Source organism: Odocoileus virginianus, chromosome 9 (genome assembly GCF_023699985.2).
Source record: "Odocoileus virginianus isolate 20LAN1187 ecotype Illinois chromosome 9, Ovbor_1.2, whole genome shotgun sequence".
NCBI classification, from domain to species: Eukaryota; Metazoa; Chordata; class Mammalia; order Artiodactyla; family Cervidae; genus Odocoileus; species Odocoileus virginianus.
Window position 1 is genome coordinate 50,428,823 of NC_069682.1, and position 22,070 is coordinate 50,450,892.

Genomic DNA, 22,070 nt, shown 5'->3' on the forward strand with positions numbered 1-22,070 from the left:
GATCCCCTGCTTCTGTCCTGCACCCGATCCCTGGTGGGTCTGGGCCTGCAGCCCCCTCCGCCAGCAACGCGGGGACCCAAGCCGGCCGGTTTGGATTCTGTTGTTTCTCTTACCTTTAGATGTTCAACAGCATGAATATTCTTATTTTTTATTTAAAACTAATTTGGAGTTCTCGCTCTCCAAGGGGCTTCTAATCACCAAAAAGTGCCTACGGCAAGAGCTGATTGACAGGCCAGCGTGGCCACTTCTGAAGAACAAATTGGCCATTGGCAGAGCCACATACAAAGGAGGACGCCCAGGGCTGGTTATTTATGAGCTATTAGGGAGGCGCAGTCAGCATCTGCTTCCCACATGGGCAAAAACACCTGTCAGACATCAGGAGGCCGTAAAACACACACGTTTAACAGTTACTTTGTTTAAAAAGTCATTAAAATTGAATGTCAGCTAAAACTTAGGAAAACATTTATTCTTCAAACCCCTTTGAATCTTGCTGGTGAGCCAGAGACAGGACTGTCTCTAATTCAACAAAGACACGAGTGTGTAAACAGGCAGGCGAGGCCCTGGGGTGGCTAAAGCGACAGAACAGAGTGTGGAAGGAAAGGCACCCACCAGGGCCGCCCAGGCCTCCTGCCCACCCCGCGCTGACTGCAGATGAGCTGGCCCTCCACCTATGAGGAGGCAGCTACCGGCCCCCCACTCCCATTTGCCCAGAGCTGCCCATTAGGCCAACTCTGGAGATAAGTCCACGATGGGAACCCACTGGCCCAGGCCCAGGATGGGGTCCAAGCAGCAGGCAGGACCCGGGGCAGGGGTTAATCCAGGAGTTACAGCAGGGCCAGGCCAGCCCTGAGGGTCTCCTGCCAGAAGGCTGAGACCACGTCCTGCTGCTTCTGAATCACAGATGTGCCCAGGATGAGAGGGTAGATGCCCAGGATGAGAGCATAGGTGGATATAGGCCCCAGAGACTGGACTTTATAACTGGTCAATTTTGACATAGACCAAGTAGCCGAGCCTTGTATGTTTTTCACGTAAAAGGATTAACCAGGGGACTTCCCTGGTGGTCCAGTGGCTAAGACGCCTCACAACCAATGCATGGGACCCAGGTTCAATCCCTGGTCAGGGAACTAGATCCCACAGGCTACAACTAAGAGTTCACATGCCGCAACACAGTTTGAAGATGCTGTATGCTGCAACTAAGACTTGAAAGCTGCTGCTGCTGCTGCTAAGTCGCTTTAGTCGTGTCCGACTCTGTGTGACCCCATAGATGGCAGCCCACCAGGCTCCTCTGTCCCTGGGATTCTCCAGGCAAGAATAATGGAGTGGGTTGCCATTTCCTTCTCCAATGCATGCATGCATGCTAAGTCGCTTCAGTCATGTTCGACTCTGTGCAACCCTATGGACAGCAGCCCTCCAGGCTCCTCTGTCCCTGGGATTCTCCAAGCAAGAATACTGGAGTGGGTTGCCATTTCCTTCTTCCTGGAAGAGCCAAACAAATAAATTAAAATAAATATTAAAAAAAATTTGCCCTGGGAATTCCCTGGTAGTCTAGTGGTTAAGACTCTGCACTTCCACTGCAGGGGGAATGGATTCAATCCCTGGTCGGGAAACTAAGATCTCATATGCTGCATAGTGCAGCCAAAAAGAAAGAAAGAATTGACCTTGGTGATTTTCACTTCAGAAAAGGAAGCATGGAAATAGAAATGATAAAAATGTGAGTGGTCCAAGGGACAGATGACTGATGAATAGGCAAAGCCCAGCAGTGGGGAGACAGTTGGGAGGGGGTGTAGCTCTGGGACTTTCATCACCTGGCTCCTTGGACCTGTCCGTGTTCAGTTCATCCACTTGGGGCAAAAATACTGGAGAGCAAGAAGACAGAGAAACCTCCTGAAGTCTCACCAGCCTGTGGGGAGAACTCCGGGAAACTATGGTGCTGAGGGTCCTTAGGACCCCGGACTCTGAGGTGCTGCAGCACTGTGAGCATCTCCCACCCCCGAGCTCCAACCTGACCAAGCTCGTCCTTAGCCAAAGAGAGAAAAAGTGCTGCCTGAGCCCAGCTCCACCATCCCTCAGAGGAGGGCAGGGCTGCAGGGGGCTGGTCCCCACCTCCTCTGTGAACAGGACCAGGCTGGGCTGTCACTTACTGATCGCCTGGGGCCTGGAGGGCAGTTCATCCGTGTGGCGTCTTCTAGTCTAACAGATGGAGAGTCTCAGATGCAGGAGCTGTGTGTCCCTCCCAAGTTGGGAGGAGTTCTGGAAGCCCCCAGCCTGGGATGCAGGGCCTGCCTCAGCCCAGGGCCCCTGCAGATGAGGCCAAGGTGGAGATTTGCAGCAGGAGGTCATGGGGGTAGTCTAAGCACCAATGGTTTGAGGGGAGAGGGGGTGGGGGGAGGGAGCAGGGGAGGAATTGGGATGCTTTGCTCCTACAACCGAAGCCTCCACCACCCCATGGGAGCTCTGGAACCTGATACTCCTTAGGGTTGTCCCTGCTGAGGCCAAGGGCAGGGCCTCTGTCCCTCCACGCTGGAGAGGGGTCAACCCCAGGAAGGAGATTCAGCTATGAGCCACCAGTAACCCCACCTCATCCATAACGGGGTCTCAGTGGCCCACAGCACCCACTAGGTCTCCAGGGCAGCTTCTCCTGGTTCCTATGGTTCTGAGCTCCAGACAGGTAGAAGTGGGAGAGCCACACTGTTATGAGCTGAACAAGGTCCCCAAAATTCATATGTTGATGTCCTGAACCCCCAGGATCTCAGAACATGACTGTGTTTGGAAATAAGGACTTTCCAGGGTGGGGATAACTTTAAACCGAGGTCCTTAGGGTGGCCCTGATCCAATCTGTTTGTCCTGATAAGAAGAGATTAGGACAAAGACATAGAGAAGGGACGAGCCCAGGAGGACACGGAGGGGAGGGGTCGCCATCCACATGCATAAGAGAGGGACCTCTGCTGGAACCTTGACCCCAGACTTCCAGCCTCTAGGCCTGTGAGAGGTTTGCTGTCCCAGCCTCGGGTCTGAGAGCTTGGTCCTGCAGCCCCAGGACACTACCACCTCCAGACCGCCGGGGAGAGTTGGGCTGCTCCCTGTGCATGTGCCTTATTCTGGTCACAAAACGCGTCCACACCCATCAGAACAGAACAGGGACTCGGAGCCCAGGAGGGGGAGGAGGGCTCAGCTAACTGGCCCGGGGGTCTTCCGTCCTGCCCCAAGGTGTCGGGGCACTGCTTTGAGCCCCCACACACAGGACACTAGCCCGCAGGGCTGCACGTACATCACTCTCTGGGCCCTCCTGCCCGGGACCCCTCCTGCGCTGACCTGTGACCACACAGGACCCCACATGGCCACCGCCTCTGGGCTCAGGGAGGAGCAGCCGGGGCCCTTGGCCTCAGAGGGGCTGGAAGGCGGAGGGTCCCGAAGCCAGAGGACACCAGTCCCCTGAGTCCTGCACCAGCCTCCTGGCCAGTTTCTTTGAAAATTCGGAGCCTCTTTTGTCTTCCAAAGGTCAAAGGGCCAAGCTTGCCTTTAATTAAAATGCACATCCTTTAATTAAAGTCCCCATAACACATGAAGGGCATCCACTGAAATACGACTTGTGACACAGTCATTTCTCTGCTGTTAATTACTAATTAATGAAGCTATTTCAATTAATAGCTTCCCCACCTCGCTCCCCCTTTGACAGGCCCCGTGCTGGGTGCATCCTGCAGTCTTGCAGTCTGAAGAGGCTCCTGCCACCTTGCTGAATATTCATGCCATGGCCTCAACGGCCTTCAATTAAACATGATAAAGCAAATTCCCTAAAAGTGTGTTTCTACGTGCAGCTCAGCTCCCCCTGCTGCGGAGGGAGGTAGTGGCTCCACTGCACATGGGAAAGAACTCAGCCATGGTCCCCAGGGTTGGGAGTGGTCCCCAGGGTTGGGGGTGGTCCAACTGCCCAGGGTGGCCCCAGTACCTCCCACCCGGGGAAAGGTGAGCAAGAGGTCCCCAGGGGCAAGCAGTGACCCACAGGGCCTTGCCGTCCTAGGGCTGAAAGACAAAGCCAAGAAATCGGGGTGGGGAGCTCAGAGGGGTGTGTCTAATTAGCATGCTAATTAAAAATATTAACTGGCCGTTAAAGATCCTGTTTTAAAGAAAAGACAGAAAAGAGTCACTTACTGAGGGGACACCTTACCTGTGGGGGTAGGGGTGGGGGTGGGGGCAGAGGGGTTTTGGGGGTGGGGCACCTAGTGAGGCCTGAGTGGGGCTTTTGGGGTCTAGGACAAGACCTGGGGGGACTTCAACCGGCCCTGAGCCCTTCAACATCCTGAGCACCGGAGGCCCCCAGGCCCACCTGAGGCCAGACTTCCGCAGTACCGAATGGGGGTGGGGGGGACAGTCCTGCACCTGAGGACACCTGCGCCCTGGGGAGAGGAGAGGGTGGGGGGAACAGACCACCTCGAGGCCTCCAACCATTAAGTCCTGCTGGCATGTCATCTTCTTATTAGAAGTGGACACAGAAACCCCGTGTGTGCAGGAGGCCTGGCGGCCAGTGGGAGGTACTCAGACTGGGGGAGGGGTGGTGAGAGAGGGCCCCCGCCCCCGGAAGTCGCCCCACGGGTGCACTCCCAGGCCCGGCCACTCCTGGGTCCCCCTCCTGCCTCGGGCTCCAGTCTTGTGCATCCTCACTCCTGGAACATCCTTCCAACCTATCCCTTCCTACGGAGCCGAGAGGCTCGAGCGCCGGTGCACTGGTGGCCAACCGGATCCCTCAGCCCCCAACCTGGCGTCCCAGGGAAGAGCCAGATCTGGGGCTGTGAGGCTAGGACAAAGCCCTGTCGGACGGCGCCCTCTGTCGGCCGGCTGCGGGGCAACAACAGCCTGGTCCTCCCAATGCACTTCTGGCCGCGGGCGGTGCAGGCATAAACACACACACACACACCAGGCACAAATGCACACTCATGGCCCTGGGCAGCCAGAGCCCCTCCTCTCAGGAGTGAAGGCACAGCAGGTTTGGTGTCCAGGGTCCGGTGACCCTGCCGAAGCCTGCCCGCCCCATGCCCGCCCCCGTCTTCCCGGGGGCACTCAGGGTCAGTGTTGGCTCTGGGATCCTGCCAGGGCCACCCAGGGGTGAGGCCGTGTCTGGGCCTGCCTGCACCAGATAACACATGGCCTCCTGCCCGCCCTGTCTCTGCTAACAGCACTTGTCTGCCCACCAGCAAACGCTTTCACCTAGAATCCAAGGAGCCCATTCCAGGGCCCAGCATTGGCCTTGGGAAGGGGTGGAGCTGTACCCAGCTCCCAGAGGACACTCAGGACCAGGAACAGCAGTGATGGGAGGAGAAGGCCCAGCTGCTCACGGCAGGCCCAGTGCCCCGACACCGGCTCCTCCTTCTCCTGCCCTCTGAGGTGGTGACTGCGAGGCCCTGACAGAAGTCCCACCAGACTCAGCATCCAGGAGGCCTGGGATCCCAATTTACACGAGTGCCCTGGGCCCCCATCCCTCAGAACTCAGGCACAGAGACACCAAATGGGATGGCTGTGTTCCCACAGGCAGGGCCGTCTCTCTCAGTCTCTCCAAGAGTTTACAGTTCGCTGTGGGTTAAAGACAAAGGAGAAGAGGGTGAAAGAAGATGAGACGGTTGGATGGCATCATCAACTCAACGGACATGAGTTTGAGCAAATTCTGGGAGATAGTGAAGGACAGGGGAGCCTAGTGTGCTGCAGCCCATGAGGTTGCAAAGCGTAGCAGATGACCGAGTGACTGAACAAGAGACAAAGGTGTTATTCTTACACCCAGGCTCACAGCAGTGAATTCACAGTGGCCAAGAGGTGCAAGCAGCCCGTGTTCCCCTGACGGATGAAGAGATAAACAAGATGTGGTCCATCCACACGATGGAATATTACATGGACTTAAAAGGAAGGCGATCCTGGTACATGATTCAGCACGGATGCACAGTGAGGACATCATGTTTAGTGAAACGAGCCATCATGAAAGGACAAATACTGTAGCACTGGTTCCCATGAGGGCCTCGAGGGGTCAGCGTCATAGAGACAGAACACAGATGGTGGATGCCAGGGTCTGGCAGGGAGGGGACAGTTCTCATTCGGGAGGAGAAAGTCATGGCGGAGATGGGGGTGCTGCTTGCCCAACAAGGTGAACGTACAGCGGCACTCATAAACGGCCACAAGCCCATGGCTGTCCTGCGTCCCGTGTCCTAAGGAGGGCACCCCACTGTGGGGGAACTTTCTGGGCTGGGTTCCCAGCTCAGGTCAGCATGGCCTGGAATTCCACCTGAGGTTTCTCGTGAAAAACCCCAGCCGAGCAAACAGAAAGGCCTTCATGGTAAATTCATATTCTTGCTGCGTCTCTGTAAACAATCAGGCCAAACCTAGAGAGGCCAGACTCACTTTGTAATCGAGAATCTTTCTTTCTGATTCTTCCTATCAAAAGTGGGGGTGGGGGGCTGTTGGGGGAAATCTTTGCTCACATGGAAAATTAGGATTTGTCTGATTCTAGAATCTGCACAGAGGACAGCACTGCCGAGAGGCTCTGACACAGACGCCCAGACGGTGTTTCTGGGGTGGAGCAAGGAGGGCCCATCTCAGTGGTGCTTGCGCATTCATGTCAGCACCCACGTGGATCAGTGTGTCTGTCTGTTCGTGATGTTTTCCTTGAAATGGTTGTAACGCTTTGCTGGTTTCCTCAAATGAATGAAATAAATCTTTAACATGTGTTTATTCTTTTTATAAATAGAGTGTTAAATGACATAATAGTCTTTTTAATAGTTTAATAGTCATCATTTAAATAAGGCTTTGGTGTGATTTTCCATATTCTCATAGTTTCTTTTTTCTACATATACATCTTGCAGAGTCTATTATTAATCTGTAAGACAACTGGTCCCTCTAGTGTAAACAGGGAGGGAGAAAAACAAGGAGGACAGGGGGTTTCACTGGTCCAGGCTGTGTCCTGCCCAGGAGGGGTGCCCATGCACCCTCACAAGGCACTAGGGGAGCAGGTCCATCAGCAGTGCCCAGGGATTCACAGGAGGGGGCACCAGGGACAGGTCCCCTGGGGACACTTGGTCATGTCAGGAGGCAGGACTGGCTGTTGGGACTAAGGGCCTGTCTGGTGGGTGGGGGCCAGGGATAGTGCTAAAGACCCTAAAGTGCATAGGACGGCCCCCTCCAGAGCATGATCCGGCCCTCAGTGTCAAAACACAAAGCCAAGCAGGTTCTGGGGGGAGAGTCCAGTCGACCGCCTGCCCTGCACCAACATGACCCCAGGGAGGGATGACCGATGGGGCTCATATGAATCTACACAGAACAGACCGTGTCTGTCATGAAGCTGCTGCAACTAAAGATACTAATCCATCCACACTGTAGTTTCACTAACTGGAAGAAGGGTGAGACCCCCACGGGCGGGGGAAGCAGGCTGCACCCCCCTGGGCTGAGGCTCCCTCCCTTTAGGGCCAGGAGCAAAGGGGCCCCTAAGCAGGGCCCAGTTCCCTGCTGATGGCCCAAGGTCCTCAGGGATGTAGGTCAGGGCGGCTAGAGGTCCTCATGGGCGGGGCTCAGGTCCACCCGCTGGGCCTTCCCAAACACAAGGAAGGTGCACAGCCCCAGGCTGCTGATGGCAGCCACCAGGTTGAACACAGATGTCCAGGAGCCCGTGGTCTCGATGAGGTAGCCGCCCAGGCACACGCCCACTACACCTGTACCGCAAGAGGGGACAGGCTGGTTGAGGGACAGACAGGCTGGCTTGAGGACAGGCTGTCCAGCCCCTGCGAGGACAGTGCAGAGAGAAGCTCAGGGCCCTGAGGGCAGCAGGTCTGTCATTGCAATCCAGTCCTCAGCCTCTGAGGCCCTGCACATGTGCAGGGGCTCCACGTCATTGTGAGCGTGAACACCACAAAGGGCAGCTCTATTCTCGCCCCACAGCCAGCTCCATGGTCTGAGCTCCCCCCAACTGCTCTAACACTATGGGACCCCCAAGGGGCACCATGCCCCATCCTGAGGGCTGAGGCAGAGGGTGGGAGGACACAGGGGTGGGGCAGCTTGAAACCCGAAGGCAGGGGACCCCAGCCCACCTCTCACCTGCCAAGGCCCCGGCTGTGTTGGCCACACCTGGAATAGGACAGGGAGAATGAGGATTGGTCAGTGGAAGCCCACTGGAACCCTCCCACAGCCCACATGCCAGGGGGTAGGTCCTAGGGGCCCTGAGCAGGAAGGGGCAGCTACTCCCTATTCAAAGAGGGCCTGTGGTCCTTACCAAACAGAAAGCCAGCACAGGAAGGGGCCAGATCCTGGATATTAACGGAAATGCCGCTGCGGGAAAGAGGAGAGAACGGGGGCGAGTGATCACAGGATGACTTCCACCCACCGTGCCAGCTGTAGCTCTTTTGATCACCTGGATCCCAGAAGCCAGCCAGGCCTGTCCGCCATACCAGGAGGTCAGCCCCAGCTCAGCAGTAGTGATGGCGCAGGACCCACTCCCAGGATGAAATAAGACGGGAGGCAAGCTTGCTTGAGTGCATGCTCAACTTTGCTGCCCAATAATTTGGAGAACGACATCAAGTTCCAACTCAGAACAATTCAGAGCTGTTTTCCTGATTAAACCCTGAGCTGCAGTGCAGGTTGGGGGCCTGTAGAGCAGGTTGTGGGACATGAGGCTCGATCCCCACCTTCAGCTCAAAGGATGCTGCTCAGAGATCAGCATCTCCTCACCACTTCGTTTTCCCAAAAAGCCCAGGTCCTCACAGGCTCCATTCCTCTTCACCTCATGGCTCACTCGTGGGGACCTGTCACCACCCACCCTCCACGTGCATGCCGAGATACATGGCTCCTCCCCCGTACCCAAGACCCAGGAGCCCAAAGGCAGCGTGGGGGGCTCTGGTGGATGAGGCGCCTGGCCCTCACCTGTGGTTGAAGGTCTGGAGGCCGATGGAGGCTGACGCGAAGACCACAGAATTACAAAAGCTCGACGTGTGGCCCAGACACAGGGCAAAAACACTGGACAGGCCAAGGCCCATCACCTGCGGGAGAAACAAGTGGGGACGCGGCGGGAGCCTTGGGCCTTCCTGGGCTGCCCGGGGTGCCCTGAATGAGGGTGAGTGGGGCTCCCTCTCAGGTTGGGCCTGCCCAAGGACATGGGACAAGGCTACCAGCTGGCCATGCTAGTTGCAGCCAGAGAAGCCCCAGTCGACAAGCGCAGACCCAGGCCCAAAAATGGGCACCGGGGCTCAGGGAAGGGCCTCAGCTAGCCAGACCAGTCCCCAGAGCTGACCCAGGGAGTCCTCCGGCTGCTGCACCACACTAGCCACCTTCTAGGTCAGGGGCCCCAGGAACAAAAAAGGTCAGAGTGGGAGAGTTGGGAGAGAGAGAGGTCTCAGGACCTTCCTACCTGCATGAACTTCCGAACAGTGATGGTCCTGTAACCTGGACGGGGGAAGACCAGAGAGTTCCGCTGGCCATCTGTGCCACCCACCCCTGACAGCATCTGGAGGGGTCCCACCTGGCAGGGCTGCGGGGAGAGGAGGGCCGGGCCAGGCTCGTGGGGGACAGCCTGCATCACCTGAGCCGTGTGCACATGTGTATGAGTGTGTGTGTGCACTTAGAGGCTGGGCAAAGCAAGGCGCTCAATGATTACAAAATGTTGTCTTTGTGTTTCTGCAAATTTTCTACTTTTCCCTCAGTGAGTGGGTGGTTCCTTTGGTAACAAGGACAAGACTGATATTTAAGGCCATGTAGGGCAGGGTCATGGGGAGTGTGCCTGTGAGATGGTCATCCTCGGGTGTGCATGGGTGTGCAGGTCTGTGCTCTGACCCCACCAGGGGGGCTGCGTCTAGCACCCAGGTGGGAGAATCTACTGCTACGTGGTGAATATGTCCTCTTCACGGGGAACAGGCTAGGGAGGAGGCAGCCTGGAGGCAGCCATTGGCTGTCAGGCTGGGAGTTGGGCACCAGGGCCCCCAGGGCTGGCTCTCTGAACCGGGGACCCACATCATGGCTAGTCCTCAGGGGTGAGGCCTCCACCTTGCTACAGTGGCACCCAGGAGGGATGCCCCCCTCCCCTCCCCCAGGGCTCACCCTGATTGATGAGATGGTCAGAGAGAAGCCCGCTGAGTAGACTGGCAGGAATGGCCACCAGCCAGGGCACCACATTGAAGATCCATCCCTGGAGGGAGGGAGTGGAGGGACGTAAGAGGTGTCCAGAGTGGGCATCTGGCCACCTGGAGAGGACAAAGGGGTGGGGCGGCCGCTGCCCATGACCACTGTGCAGTAAGTCTCTCTTCTGCCCACAGGCTAGGCCTCCCAGACCCTAATCCATCCCCGACACAGACCGAGCGCTGGGCCCACTGGTGCTGTCTCCCCTATGAGCAGGACCTCCCTTGTGGCTCCCTCACAGGGTGGGGGCAGAGCTGGGGACTGCGTCCTGTCCAGAGTGTGTGACCCGATGTTCCTGGTCACCAGACCGGGGGGTCTGGTGGCTGGGCAGCTGGGGTGAAGCCAGCCAGGCTGACTGCAGCACATCTGTGCCCAAATCAGGAACACTGCATGCCCCCCAACCCCAGGAAGGACTGTCCACAGTTGGGTGGGCAGACAGGGCAGCAGCTGGGCCTCTCCTGTGTGCACCCAGGCACCAGCGCTGAGCCACACGGTGTCAGAACTGCCAGAGCCTGGGCAAAAGGAACCCAGCTCTCTGCACACGCCTTGCGGTGCCCCCCACCCTGCGAGCTGCCTGGTGGCCAACCCACCTTGGAGCTGGGGAAGGTCTCCTTAAAGAAGGTCGGCAGCCAGGAGAGGAGGATGAAGAAGGAGCAGGCCGCCGAGAGCTGGGAGATGATGGCTGCCCTGGGGGGCGGGTGCCAGGCTCAGCATCCACACCTGGAGCCCCTCCCCACACCAGGGTGGCCAGGGGCTGAGAGCGGGGAGCCGAGTGGAGCTGCCTCCGCACCGGCCGTTCCCCTGTGGTGGTAGACCCAGGCCCCCAAACCCCATCCCCACGACAGCCCGCTCACCAGACAGAAGGCTTTCGGAAGAGCTGTCTCCAGGGCACCTTGGTGTGTCTGGACACGGGCAGGCCCTGCGCCAGGATGCCCAGGGCCAGGATGAGATCTGAGGGGGGAGGCAGGTCCACCTGAAAGCCATCCAGGGGAGGATGGACCTGCTCCCAGAGACCAGAGGCTGGGGGCAGCTTGTGGGCCCCTGGCTGTGCGTGGGGGATGTACACCCTCTCTGCCAGCCTCTGGGGTCGGCAGCACTTGCCTTCGGGGGTGGACATCAGTGCTGACCATCTGTTCCCCGAGCCCTCAAACCTCCCAGGCCCCATTCCTGTCACTGGAGGCCACCACTTCCCCTGCAAACTGCCTGTGCTGGCCGAGCAGCCCCTGCACGTCTGCATTCATCCAACAGCTCCCAGACTTGACCGTAGCCTGGATGAGACTCAGGGAGCAGGCATCCTCTCTATTTGGGGCATCCTTCTCTGGAGGGCAGAGCCACAGCCCTGGGTCCCCGGGCCCACCTGCTCTCAGGGTTCAGCGGCCCCTCCCTGGAGGGGACGAGGCACCAGGAGGGCACCAGGCCTCCCAACCTCCCCGGGGAGCGGCACGTACCTCTCTCATTCAGGAGACACCTGTACACGTAACCCACCCACAGCAGGGTGAGCCCGCCCGAGAAATAGAAGACGCTTGGCCAGCCATACCAGTCCAGGAGCAGGGAGCCCACAGCCCCAGTCACCAGCGTCCTGCAAAGACAGTGGGCGTGGCCGGGACCCTCACTTCACAGGGGCCAGAGCTGCCTCTGGGACCCCAACCTGTGTGAGCTGAGTCCCTGGAAAACAGGGCACCCTGTCATCTGTGGAGCAGCTGCCCATGAGGGCAGGCTCCGTGCGGGATGCTAGGGGTGCGAGCTGGCAGGGCATTCTGATGCCATGGGCTGACGTGGACTCAGGCATAGCCACGCAGCCATGATGTGGCACAGGGGCCCCGCTTTGCTCTAGGATCTCCCTACTAGGCCTTCAGTTGCCCTACACTTGCACACGAATCTTTTTAAAATAAAAAAAGGCAACAAGAAGGCAGTGATGACAAGAATTCGCTGACATAAAACCACCACGCTGTTTTCAGCTCCTCGTTATCAGAGAGGATGAAATTTCACAAAGACTTCTAAACGAAAAACAACCTCCAAACCCCACTGCCTCCCTGTGTCCTGCTGATCCTGTGTCCTGGGGGCCTCCCCGCCACAGGCTGGCCTGTCTGCCCAGGAGCTTCTCCCCACTGCCCCCCATCTGCCGAGGCTTGACCAGGAGATGGTTAAAGAAGGAAAAAGCTTCCCACCAAGGCCCGTGGAGGCTGCCTTCTGCTCTGAGCCTCCATTTCCCCATCTGAGGGGAGGGGGGTGGGCACAGTCTCTCCCTGTGCCTCCCTTCTACCTGCTCCCACCCAACAGGTCCAGGTCATCCAGTAAGATGGGATTTCAGATGCACTGTGAACCTTTCTTGCTGTGATTCGTCTCATATTGCTTCTCTGAAATTCATGTTTCACTGGGCACCCAGGGCTTCCATCTGGGCAGCTCCCAGCATCCCCACAGGCACCCCTGGCTCCTCTGCATTCTTGCCTGGAACTTGGCAGCAGTGAAGTGAGGCCCTGGACCCAGGGGTTGTAAAGCCCCATTAGGACAGCAAGACACCCCATGGAGGGTCCGGTGCTCTGGGGGACACGCAGTGGAAAGGGACACAGGATCAGATCTGTCATGACTGGACCATGATAGGTGCCCTCTAAAGCAAACGCAGGCCACCTCCCCCATGGGGAAGGCCCCCATCCAGTTCTGTCAGTGCAGACGGAAGGGAACATAAGTGGGCAAGAGCCCCAAAGCCCATTTCATCTGCCTCTGGCCCCAGGGAGACAGAGCAAACACAGTGATGGGAGGGGGGCGGTGGGCAGCAAGTGCCTCCAGGAGCAGACTCTCCGTGTGTCACCATCACTGAACCTGTGTGGCCCTGTGGCATTCGCACAAGTGGCCTGTCCCCGCCAGCCCCAGGCTGGGACTTACCCGAACTGGGAGCCGGCCCCCACGGTGCTGTAGGTGAAGGCTCGCTCACTCTCCCGCACCTTCTGGGACAGCAGGCTGGTCAGCGCAGGGAAGTAAACCCCTGGAGCAGGTGGAGAAGGAAGGGGCCATGTGGAGCTGTGTCCTGAGCCAGCTGGCCCACAGGGCCCACCAGGGCAGCAGGTCGAGGCATGAGAGATGGGCTGGAAGTACCAGGGGCCCTTGGTGATTGTCCAAGCCCAGGTCTCCTTCCTCCTTGCATCACCCCCAGGACAGTAGATCTGGGCTTTTCCTGACACTTGGCTAAGGAGACATTCAGCTAGGGCAGTTGGGGGTGGTGCAGAGGGGAGTTATGCTGGCTCTCAAGGCCACAGGGCCCCAGAGTCCTGGGACTGACACAGGGGATCATGCACACACGTGACAAGTGCATACACTAACACACACAGTTCACGAATGTCAGGTGAGACCTGCAAGGCCTTGAGGGACCACCGTGCTGGGTCCTGGCTGTGACATTGCCTTGTAGCTATGGGATATGTCGCTGCAGGGAGTTTGGGGGGGGCGGGGTGGGGGAGCAGCTTTGGGCCTCCCAGCAGCTTTCATTGCAACTTCCTGTGAAGCTATAATTATTTCAAAATCTAGTTTTGAAAAAAACAAAACTGTACTGGGGGCCTGCAACTCCTGCCTGTTACACTGGGTTTTTCTCCAAAAGGACCCAGGAGAGGCTCAGAGGCAGGGGCACTGGGAAAGGACATGGCCCCCACCTTCCCTTTGGAACCCAGCACTGCCCACACCAAGCGCTGGTCAGCCAGGGTAAGAATTGCCCCTGGACCCCTGGTCTGTTCACTGTTACAGGCCACACAGAGAAGTCCTTCCGCCTCATAGGAGGGTGGGGAGAAACAGCCGGGTGCCCAGTGGGCAGCCACCAGCCAGGTGTCACACAGCTCAGTCCTGCCTCAGCTGCAGGACAGGCAGTACTAGACATGGTCATGTGGGGTGAGTTGGAAGGAGTGCAGGTGCTGGACTGCCTGGAGCACCAGGACCACCCCTAGGCTGGGCTGATGGGGCTGATCAGGAATCAGGGAGAGGCCCAGTCCAGGATGTCTGGGATCCTAGGGGTGTGGGCTGGAGGCAAGCCCACCCCCAGCCCAGGCTCTGGGAAGTGGGAGATATGGTAAGGAACGGGGTGTATCCTGTCAGATGCCAGGCTGGGGTAGGGCAGGAACTCAGAAGGTCATCCCACCCCCGGAGGGAGGGTGTGAGACCCTGCCACCAACTCCCCCTGCACCCCGGGGGCCTTTGAGGAGCCCTCTCTCCAGAAGTGTAACGTCCCCAAAGCATGAGACCCAGAGGTCTTGGGAATGCTGGCATCCCTCTGCCCACTGGCCCAGCCAGCGTGGCGTGTGGACTCCAACTGGGCATATCTCCATCGTGGAGCTGACAGCACCACGAGGCAGCCTGGTGGCCACCATCCCTGGAGCAGACTTTGTGGCGGGAGGACATGTGAGATTAGAACGTGCCAGCCAGCCTGTGAAGTGACTCTAGAAAACAGAAAGTGTTCGGGTGCCAAGGCACCAGAGCACAGACAAACACCGGTGCAGGGATGTGAGACTGAGAGCTGGCTGCCCGCCAGTGGGAAGGGTCCTCCACTGGCCACTAGGCGCGGCCTCAGCAGCAACAGCCTTGGGTGCTTATGCACCCGCTGTGATTTGAGGCAGAGTCTGAGGCATACCATACACAGGCCCCCACACAAGGACACGTATGCATGCTCAAGAACACCTGCCTGAACACGCACCCATACGCACAGGTACACACGCACACACACGTGTGCACACAATCCCTTGCTTTGCTGCGCTTGGGCCCCCACCTTGGAGCAAGCCCGTGAGGATGCGAGAGAAGGTCATGAAGGCCAGGTGGGCACTGCCAAGGTGCGCGAGCAGTGGAGTGGCCACGGTGATGAAGCCCCAGGCAGAAGCTGAGAGCAGGATGACCTTCTCACCGCCGATCCTGCAAGGGGGACAAGAGGGAGGCCATGCGGAGCTGTGCGGCCAGGCTGCCAGGATGGGCTGGACCAGGAAATCTTGCTGAGGAGGGGATGGGGTCCCCAAGGAGCCAAGCACCCCAAGACAGCTGAGTGCTGGCCAAGCCCACCCCTGCTCAGACCTCGGGTCTTCCAGTCCCTACATTCTGTTCCTAGGAGCCCCCTCTCTCAGCCTGGCCTGGGGGGCAGGGATTACCGGTCCCCCAGGTGGCCGCCCACCACCTGAGTCAGGCAATAGCCCCAGAAGAAGCTGCTGAGCACGACGCCGGCCTCTTTCTTGTTCCAGCCGAAGTCCTGGCTCATGGAGGCGGCGCAGACAGGCATGCTGACGCGGGCACAGTAGAGCAGGCATGTGCCCAACAGCAGCGTCCCTGTCCATACCTGGCACTCGGGCCTGGGGAGAGAGAGGCTGATGTGAGGGACAGCTCGGCCACCTCTCGAACGCCCACCTGCCCCTGTCTGGTGACTCCTGGGAGGAACAAGCAGATGCTAGAAATGACGCCTGAGGTCCCTGAAACAGCGGAGGTGGAGCACACGGTGGCCAGCAAGGGCAGGTTAATAAGCTGCAGTGGGGGAGATTCAGTGCTCCAGGACACAGGCACTCAGTTTCCACAGACCAAATATAACCCACCAAGGGGGCAACGGGCTGGCAAGAGGACCCCAGTTGAGGCAGAGGGGAGGTAGGAGCAGTGCTGTGGCCCCTGCAAGGCCCCCAGGAAAGCTGGGTCTGCTCATCAGGGAACCCAAGGGAAAGTGGTGTGAGGTGGCCAGCATGCCGTGGGGGCCAGAGGCCCCTTAGAGGAGCCTGGGCAGCAGGAAGGCAGCCCTGATCTCCTAGGAAGGTTGCCAGACAATATCCATACGGGGACTGTCTTCCAAACTCCTGGTCAGCACTCCTCAATTATCAGTCACCAAGTCAGGAGAAGCCAGAGACAAGAGCCCAGGGGCTCAGCACCTATGGGACCCTGGTCCAAGGTGGGGTGGGAAGAGGCATCCCAGGACATCAGGGGGAAGTGCAGGACCCAAGCACAGTGTGGCTCAGTGGCAGTACTGTCCACGGCAGTCCACGGACAGTGACAAATGGACACTGATCTGGGATGTGAAAGGGGGACTCTAGTATGGGGCACAGGGAAGTCTTCACCAGCTTCGCGGTAGCTCTGTAAATCTGTGTGTGCATACTAAGTCGCTTTAGTCATGTCCAACTGTTTGAGACTCTACTTTGGGACTGTAATCCGCCAGGCTCCTCTGTCCATGAGATTCTCCAGGTAAGAATACTGGAGAGGGTTGCCAGGCCCTCCTCCAGGGGATCTTCCTGATCCAATCTACAACTGTTCTTAAAGATGAGATGGGGGTGGTGGGATTTTTAAGTGAGAGAGAGAAGAGCCTCAGTGCCCTTTCCCTCGGGGGAGGATGGGGAATGGCCTGGGGGAGGGCACCACTAGTGACTTGTGATGTCTTTGTGCAATGTGGGGACATCCCCTGTAAGGGTCACAGCAGTGGGGAGTTCAGGAGGGGGGAGGCTTTGAGGCAGCCTTGGGGTGCCTTGGGGATACTGCATACACCTGGGCTCACCTGCCTAGCTGGGGCAAGGGTTCTCCTGGGGCAGGGGTGAGGTGGGGGGGTCAGGAGAGTGGGGAGGCCTTGAGGCAGCCTTGAGGGGGTGTCTCGGGCATCCTGCTTACACCTGGGCTCACCTGCCTAAATGGGGCAAGGGTTCTCCTAGGGCAGGGGTGAGGTTGGGGGGCAGGGGAATGAGATGCTGCTCAGGTTGTGGGGAGGAGACAGGGCAGAGGCTTCAAGTCTGCCCGCCCCCCACCTCCACATCCCCAGGCCTGGCGGAAAGGGGCCAAGGCAGGCCTTGGGCAGGCCACTGGGCAGGCAAGGTCGGCAGGAGTGCATGGGCAATTCTCAGAACAGTTCAGTTTAGTTCAGTTGCTCAGTTGTGTCCAACTCTTTGCGACCCCATGAACCGCAGCATGCCAGGCCTCCCTGTCCATCACCAACTGCTGGAGTCTACCCAAACCCATGTCCAAGAGAGGGAATTTCCCTGTGATCCAGTGATTAGGACTCTGGGGCAGGGGGTGGGGGCTGGGGGGTGGGAGGTGGGTTTCAATCCCTGGTCGGGAAACTAAGATCTCACAAGGCATGCAGTGGTGTCGCCAAAAAAAAAAAGGAACAGAGGGAAGGGACCTCAAACCTGGCAGATGAGCCAGGACCCTGGAGTCTCACCCTTGCGCCCCAAGCCCATTCAAACCTTTGAACCCCTGTCTGGACCTGGCGGGGGGTCCCTTGGCTGCCTCGCTGGGCATTGGCCTGAAAGCAGTGAGAGGGGCCAAGGGTGGCAGAAGCTTGGACTCCATCTGTGGGCACGGAGGCATATCCCCTCCCTGTGGCATCCCCCCAGGCTGAGGCCGCCTTGGGGGACAGTCCAGGGTGAGGCCAGGACCAGCCCTAGGAGGGCTGGAGCCCTTGCCTGGACGCCTCCCAGGAGTAAGAGACCTCAGAGGCCCTGAGTGTAACTTTGTGCCCTGAGCCAGTGGGCGTCACGCACCAGGAGACTGGTAAATGGGTGTGATGGGCCATGTCCATTATCTCCAGGTCATAGCCACTGCCACCTGGGGCAAGTGCAGCCACATGGTGCGGGCGGACACGGGCCCAGCCACCAGGCCTCCTGAGCTTCAGTTTCCTCGGTGAAGATGGGCTCATTCCCCTGACGCCTGTCTCCCTCATAGGTCAGTGACTAGCAAGGTGACTGCCAGCACCCGAAGCCCCAACAAGGAGCTGTTGACTGGAGGGGTGGGGCCGGGGGAGGCTTGGCAACAGCATCCGCCTCATGCCAGCATTTCCCCCCCAACTCCGTTCCACTCCCCCTGGCAACTCAGTGCACTTTCCCAAAGGCCAGGAAACGAGATGGGGAGCCTTCCTGTGTCTCAGGCTTGCAGAGGCCCTGGGTGGGGGGAGGCTCAGGGCCACATCATCCAGCTGCTGCCCCCTGGAGGCTATAGGGTCCTGCAATCCCACCAGTGGAGACAGACCTCCACTCGAGGGGACTTGGGGGGCATAAGCCCAGCCTGCTTCCCCAGAGGGTCGTGTTTGCCAGTTAGGAGTCTGGGAATTACTGTCCAAAGTGCTGTTAGCTCTGGACGAAGGGAATGGTCTGACGTGATGAGCAACTTGTGTTGCTTGTGTCTCCCAAGGAGACACTTGGGTGCTACTCTGGGCCTCAGCCTGACTGGGGGAGCCCCCCTTTCCCTGGGCCTCAGTTTCCCCAGGTGTATGGACCACAGATTTCAAGCTGCGTCTCTGGTCTCTGGGTGCCTTGAGGAGGGGCAAAGATGGGGCTCCTGGGCAGTACTCTGTGACAATTTGCATTTTATATTAGAGCTTCCTATGAGTCCAGTGGGAAAGTGTCCCATGTTGGAAGGCCCGCCGTTCTGCAGTCCCAGGAGCCATCTGCTCAACTGGTTGGGGGCAGATGCCCCCTTGAAAGCTGCCTAGTGATCCTCAGTGACCAGGGAGAGGCCATTGTGCCCCCACCTTCCTTCCTGGTTGGCAAAGTGTGACTGGAATGACTCAGAAGTGGGGATAGCAGCGCAGTGGCTGATGAGGCAGGTCTGGGGGCTGCCCCTCTCGAGAGGCGAAGCGGGGGCAGAACCCCATAGGGCAGGTCGAGGACTCTCCTGGGACCTGGTGGCCTCAAATGCTAATTTTCTTTACAGAACCAGACTGTGAGTGGGGTCTGGGGGTAGGACAGGGGAGGGGCATCAGGAAGGCCAAGGAGGCCACAGGAGGCACTGGCTCAGAGACCCCCAGAGGAGCTCAGGGACTGTCTCCTCTGGGGCTCCGACCATGGAAATGATGTCTCCAGTCCCCTCTTGCCCCCACTTTTCCAGCCTGGCACAGCAGGCCAGCTGGCAGGAGCGGGCAGAGGACTGGTGAGTGCAGGTCCATGAGCCTCAGAGGTTGGCGCAGGGTGACCTCCACAGCCTGCAGGTGAGCTCTGCGAGCCCAGGCACAGGGGAGCAGAGCTTCTAACACCCACGAACAGCCACAGCTGGAAGGTGCCTTTAAAAAGGAAGCTTTGACCATTACAGTATACTAACACATATATATGGAATTTAGAAAGATGGTAACGATAACCCTATATGCAAAACAGAAAAAGAGACTCAGATGTATAGAACAGACTTGTGGACTCTGTGGGAGAAGGCGAGGGTGGGATGTTTCAAGAGAACAGCATCAAAACATGTATATTATCTAGGGTGAAACAGATCACCAGCCCAGGTTGGATGCATGAGACAAGTGCTCGGGCCTGGTGCACTGGGAAGACCCAGAGGGATCGGGTGGAGAGGGAGGTGGGAGGGGGGACCGGGATGGGGAATACATGTAAATCCATGGCTAATTCATTTCAATGTATGACAAAAACCACTGCAATGCTGTAAAGTAATTAGCCTCCAACTAATAAAAATAAATGGAAAAAAAAATAAATGAAACAGGAAACTGAAAAAAATAAATAAAAAGGAAGCTTTGTTGCTTTCTGTGGCCAAAGTTATGAAGGGTCACCTGCATAGATGGGACCGCACCCCCAGCACACCTGCCCCTCCTTTGGATGCAATCAGCCAGCGCCCCAGGAGCCTGGTTCTGTTTGCTCTCTGGGTGGGAAGTCCAGTTGGAAACCGGGGAAAGCCGGCTGAGACTGGCCTACTCTGGAAGGCTGGCAGGGCACCTAGAGGTCAGGAAAGGCATCAGCTTCCAGACCACCAGTTGGCCCTGAGCTTAAGGCACCAGAATGGGGACCCCCACAGGAGTTGGGGGACCAGGTGCTATGGGCTTCCTCCCAGGGCCCTGGAGGACCCGCAGCCCTGTCCCTGAGCCGACAGGCAGTGCTGCTGGCCGGGCGAAGGGACATCCTCCACGGGTGCTGGGGACACAGAACCAGCAAGTCTGCTGGTGCAGGCAACCCAGATGTGGCGACTGATCAGAACGCCAGACCCAGAATCCTGGTCTCCGGAAGGGCTTGCTGGGAACACGTAAGGTCATGACAGGATCAGCCATGAAAAGTCCCGAAGACCTTCATCCCCTCATTCTGCCCAGTCCTGAGTCTTGTCCATGCCCCCAACTTTTCTAGAAACCTCTGCTTCCTGCCAAAGGCCCCCATGCCTGAGAAGCACCCATGGTTGAGCAAACATGAGATCACGTGGACCCTCGATTCAGAAAAGGGAACTGTGCCTGCTGCTGGGGACAGAGGGCAAGGGCCAGAGAGAAGCGGGGCTGAGGCTGCCGGCTGCCCTGTCAGATATGTCCCTGGGGAACGGCCCTGCCTCTGGGTGGTCCACACAGCAGTCAGCAGCTGCACACGGTCGCCATAACCCTTTGTCACAGTTCTCATCACCTTTATCCACACAGGGTGTGAACCACTCCACCCAGGACCCTGCTGCCTGCCTGTAAGGTGCTCCTTTCTAAACCAGGCAGGGAGGGAGGGAGGTGGTGAAGGCAAAGCCAGACTGTTACAAAGCAACAGGACTCTCTAGAAGCTCCAGCCCTCTGCCCAGCCGCCTGCAGAGCTCCTGTCACTAGGGTTGGCTCCTGGGTCAGCTCGAGGGAGGAGGCCTGCCTAGACAACCAGCAGGGTGGGGAGGGAGCAGGTGAATGGGAGGCAGTTACACCCAGTGTGCAGCCCTCCTGGCACCCAGCACTTGGTGGGTGATTTGGGCTCTAGAGCTCCCCTGTCCCTGGGCCCTGTCCCCAGGGAGCCCCTGGCTTCCAAGGTCTTCCTGTGACTGTCTCTGGGAGGCTGGGGGAGGGGAAGGCAGAGGTGATGAACCAGCCCTGGAAGCAGAGCCAGTTCAGGGGAGGCAGGGGAATGTCAGGGGGGGGCAGGGCCTAACGTTCACTGACTTGGGGACCTCAGTCCCCCCAGAACCGGAGGGGGTTCTCTTGCTCCTGGTCACTGTGTGAGGCACGCTGAGGGGCAGAGCCCCCAGCCCAGGGCCATGACCTGCCCAAGGTCTCCCTGTATGGTGAACCCCCAGCCCTGGCGGGGCGGGGGGGGCGGGCGGGTGCCCTTGTGTGCATCACACAGCTGGCCCAGGATGGCAGGGGTCAGAGACTGCTGCAGGTTCCAGCGTAGCCCCCTGCCCCCAGCCCACTGACTGGGCACCTACAGGTGGCCCTCAGGTGGGTGGTCACAGGTGGGGGCTGGGGACTGTCAACGTGTGTGGTCCTGAGCTGGGAGGCCCTGCCCCCAGCCCTCCCATCCCCCCAAGATCCGACCTAGCCTGCAGAGAACTGACGGCGCACTGGGGAACCGGGCCCTGGATGGAAGGGAGGCGGCCGGGCGGTACGTGGCCCCTAGCCGGAGCAAAGGTGCCGCCGGCAGGCGCTGTCTCCGCCCAGGACGCCCGCACCCTCCCCTGACCATCCCCCGACGCGCGCGGCCCCACCTGGACCACTGGGTGTCCTCGGCCGCGTCCCTGCGGGTCTCGTCCGGGGGCGGCTGCATCGGGCGCGGACGGCGCGGGCGCAGCGTGTCCGGGGCCGCTCCCGCCCGGCCGAGCCACCGGGCAGCGCCGCCCAAGTCCACGTGTCAGTCCCAGCGGCGCTTCCGTCCGGCGCGCTCCCAGGACGTGTCGCCCCCGGACGGCCACCGCGGGGGGCGGGCGGGCAGGGCGGGGCCCTCAACTCGGTACCCGCCCCACTCACATCCGTCGGGGAGGCCGGGCCTGCCGCTCCCGCGGTCGGGGCAGACCCCTGCGCGCCCCAGGGCCTTCTCGCGGCCGCCGCGGACGTCCGGGACGGCGCGGGCGCTTCCCCTGCAGCTGGCCGGAAGGATGGGGCTCGGGAGGGGCTAAGCTGGCGGTGACCCTGGCAGGCAGCCTGCATGCCGTCCACACATGGGGGGCTCCTCACCTTGCAGGGCTGTGCACACCTCAGGTGAGAGTTGGGGTTGGTCTCACCCACTGCAAGGGGAGCAAGACTGGAAGGGAACCAGTTTCAAGATGGGTCTGTGAAGGTGGGC

At 59.0% G+C, this 22,070-nt stretch overlaps 1 protein-coding gene across 4 annotated transcripts; it reads right to left on the reverse strand.

Annotated features, from left to right (window-relative positions):
* Window positions 1-445: 445 nt before the first annotated feature.
* Window positions 446-21,610, reverse strand: SLC17A9 (solute carrier family 17 member 9). Of its 4 annotated transcripts, none has more exons than XM_070472438.1 (13): window positions 21,496-21,609; window positions 15,252-15,449; window positions 14,882-15,021; window positions 13,021-13,120; window positions 11,586-11,716; window positions 10,992-11,088; window positions 10,728-10,824; window positions 10,060-10,147; window positions 9,374-9,408; window positions 8,890-9,005; window positions 8,243-8,298; window positions 8,068-8,097; window positions 446-1,476 (listed from the first exon to the last, which is right to left on the reverse strand). In XM_070472438.1, exons 1-13 carry the CDS (start codon window positions 21,552-21,554, stop codon window positions 1,394-1,396), a joined length of 1,230 nt encoding a protein of 409 aa, XP_070328539.1. In that variant the 5' UTR covers window positions 21,555-21,609; the 3' UTR covers window positions 446-1,393. The 4 variants fall into 4 exon arrangements, with proteins under 4 accessions (XP_070328539.1, XP_070328538.1, XP_070328536.1 ...); XM_070472437.1 differs by lacking the exon at window positions 446-1,476 and adding an exon at window positions 5,074-5,565 and having other exon boundaries at window positions 21,496-21,610; XM_070472435.1 differs by lacking the exon at window positions 446-1,476 and adding an exon at window positions 6,704-7,754 and having other exon boundaries at window positions 21,496-21,608.
* Between the last annotated feature and the right edge of the window lie 460 nt (window positions 21,611-22,070).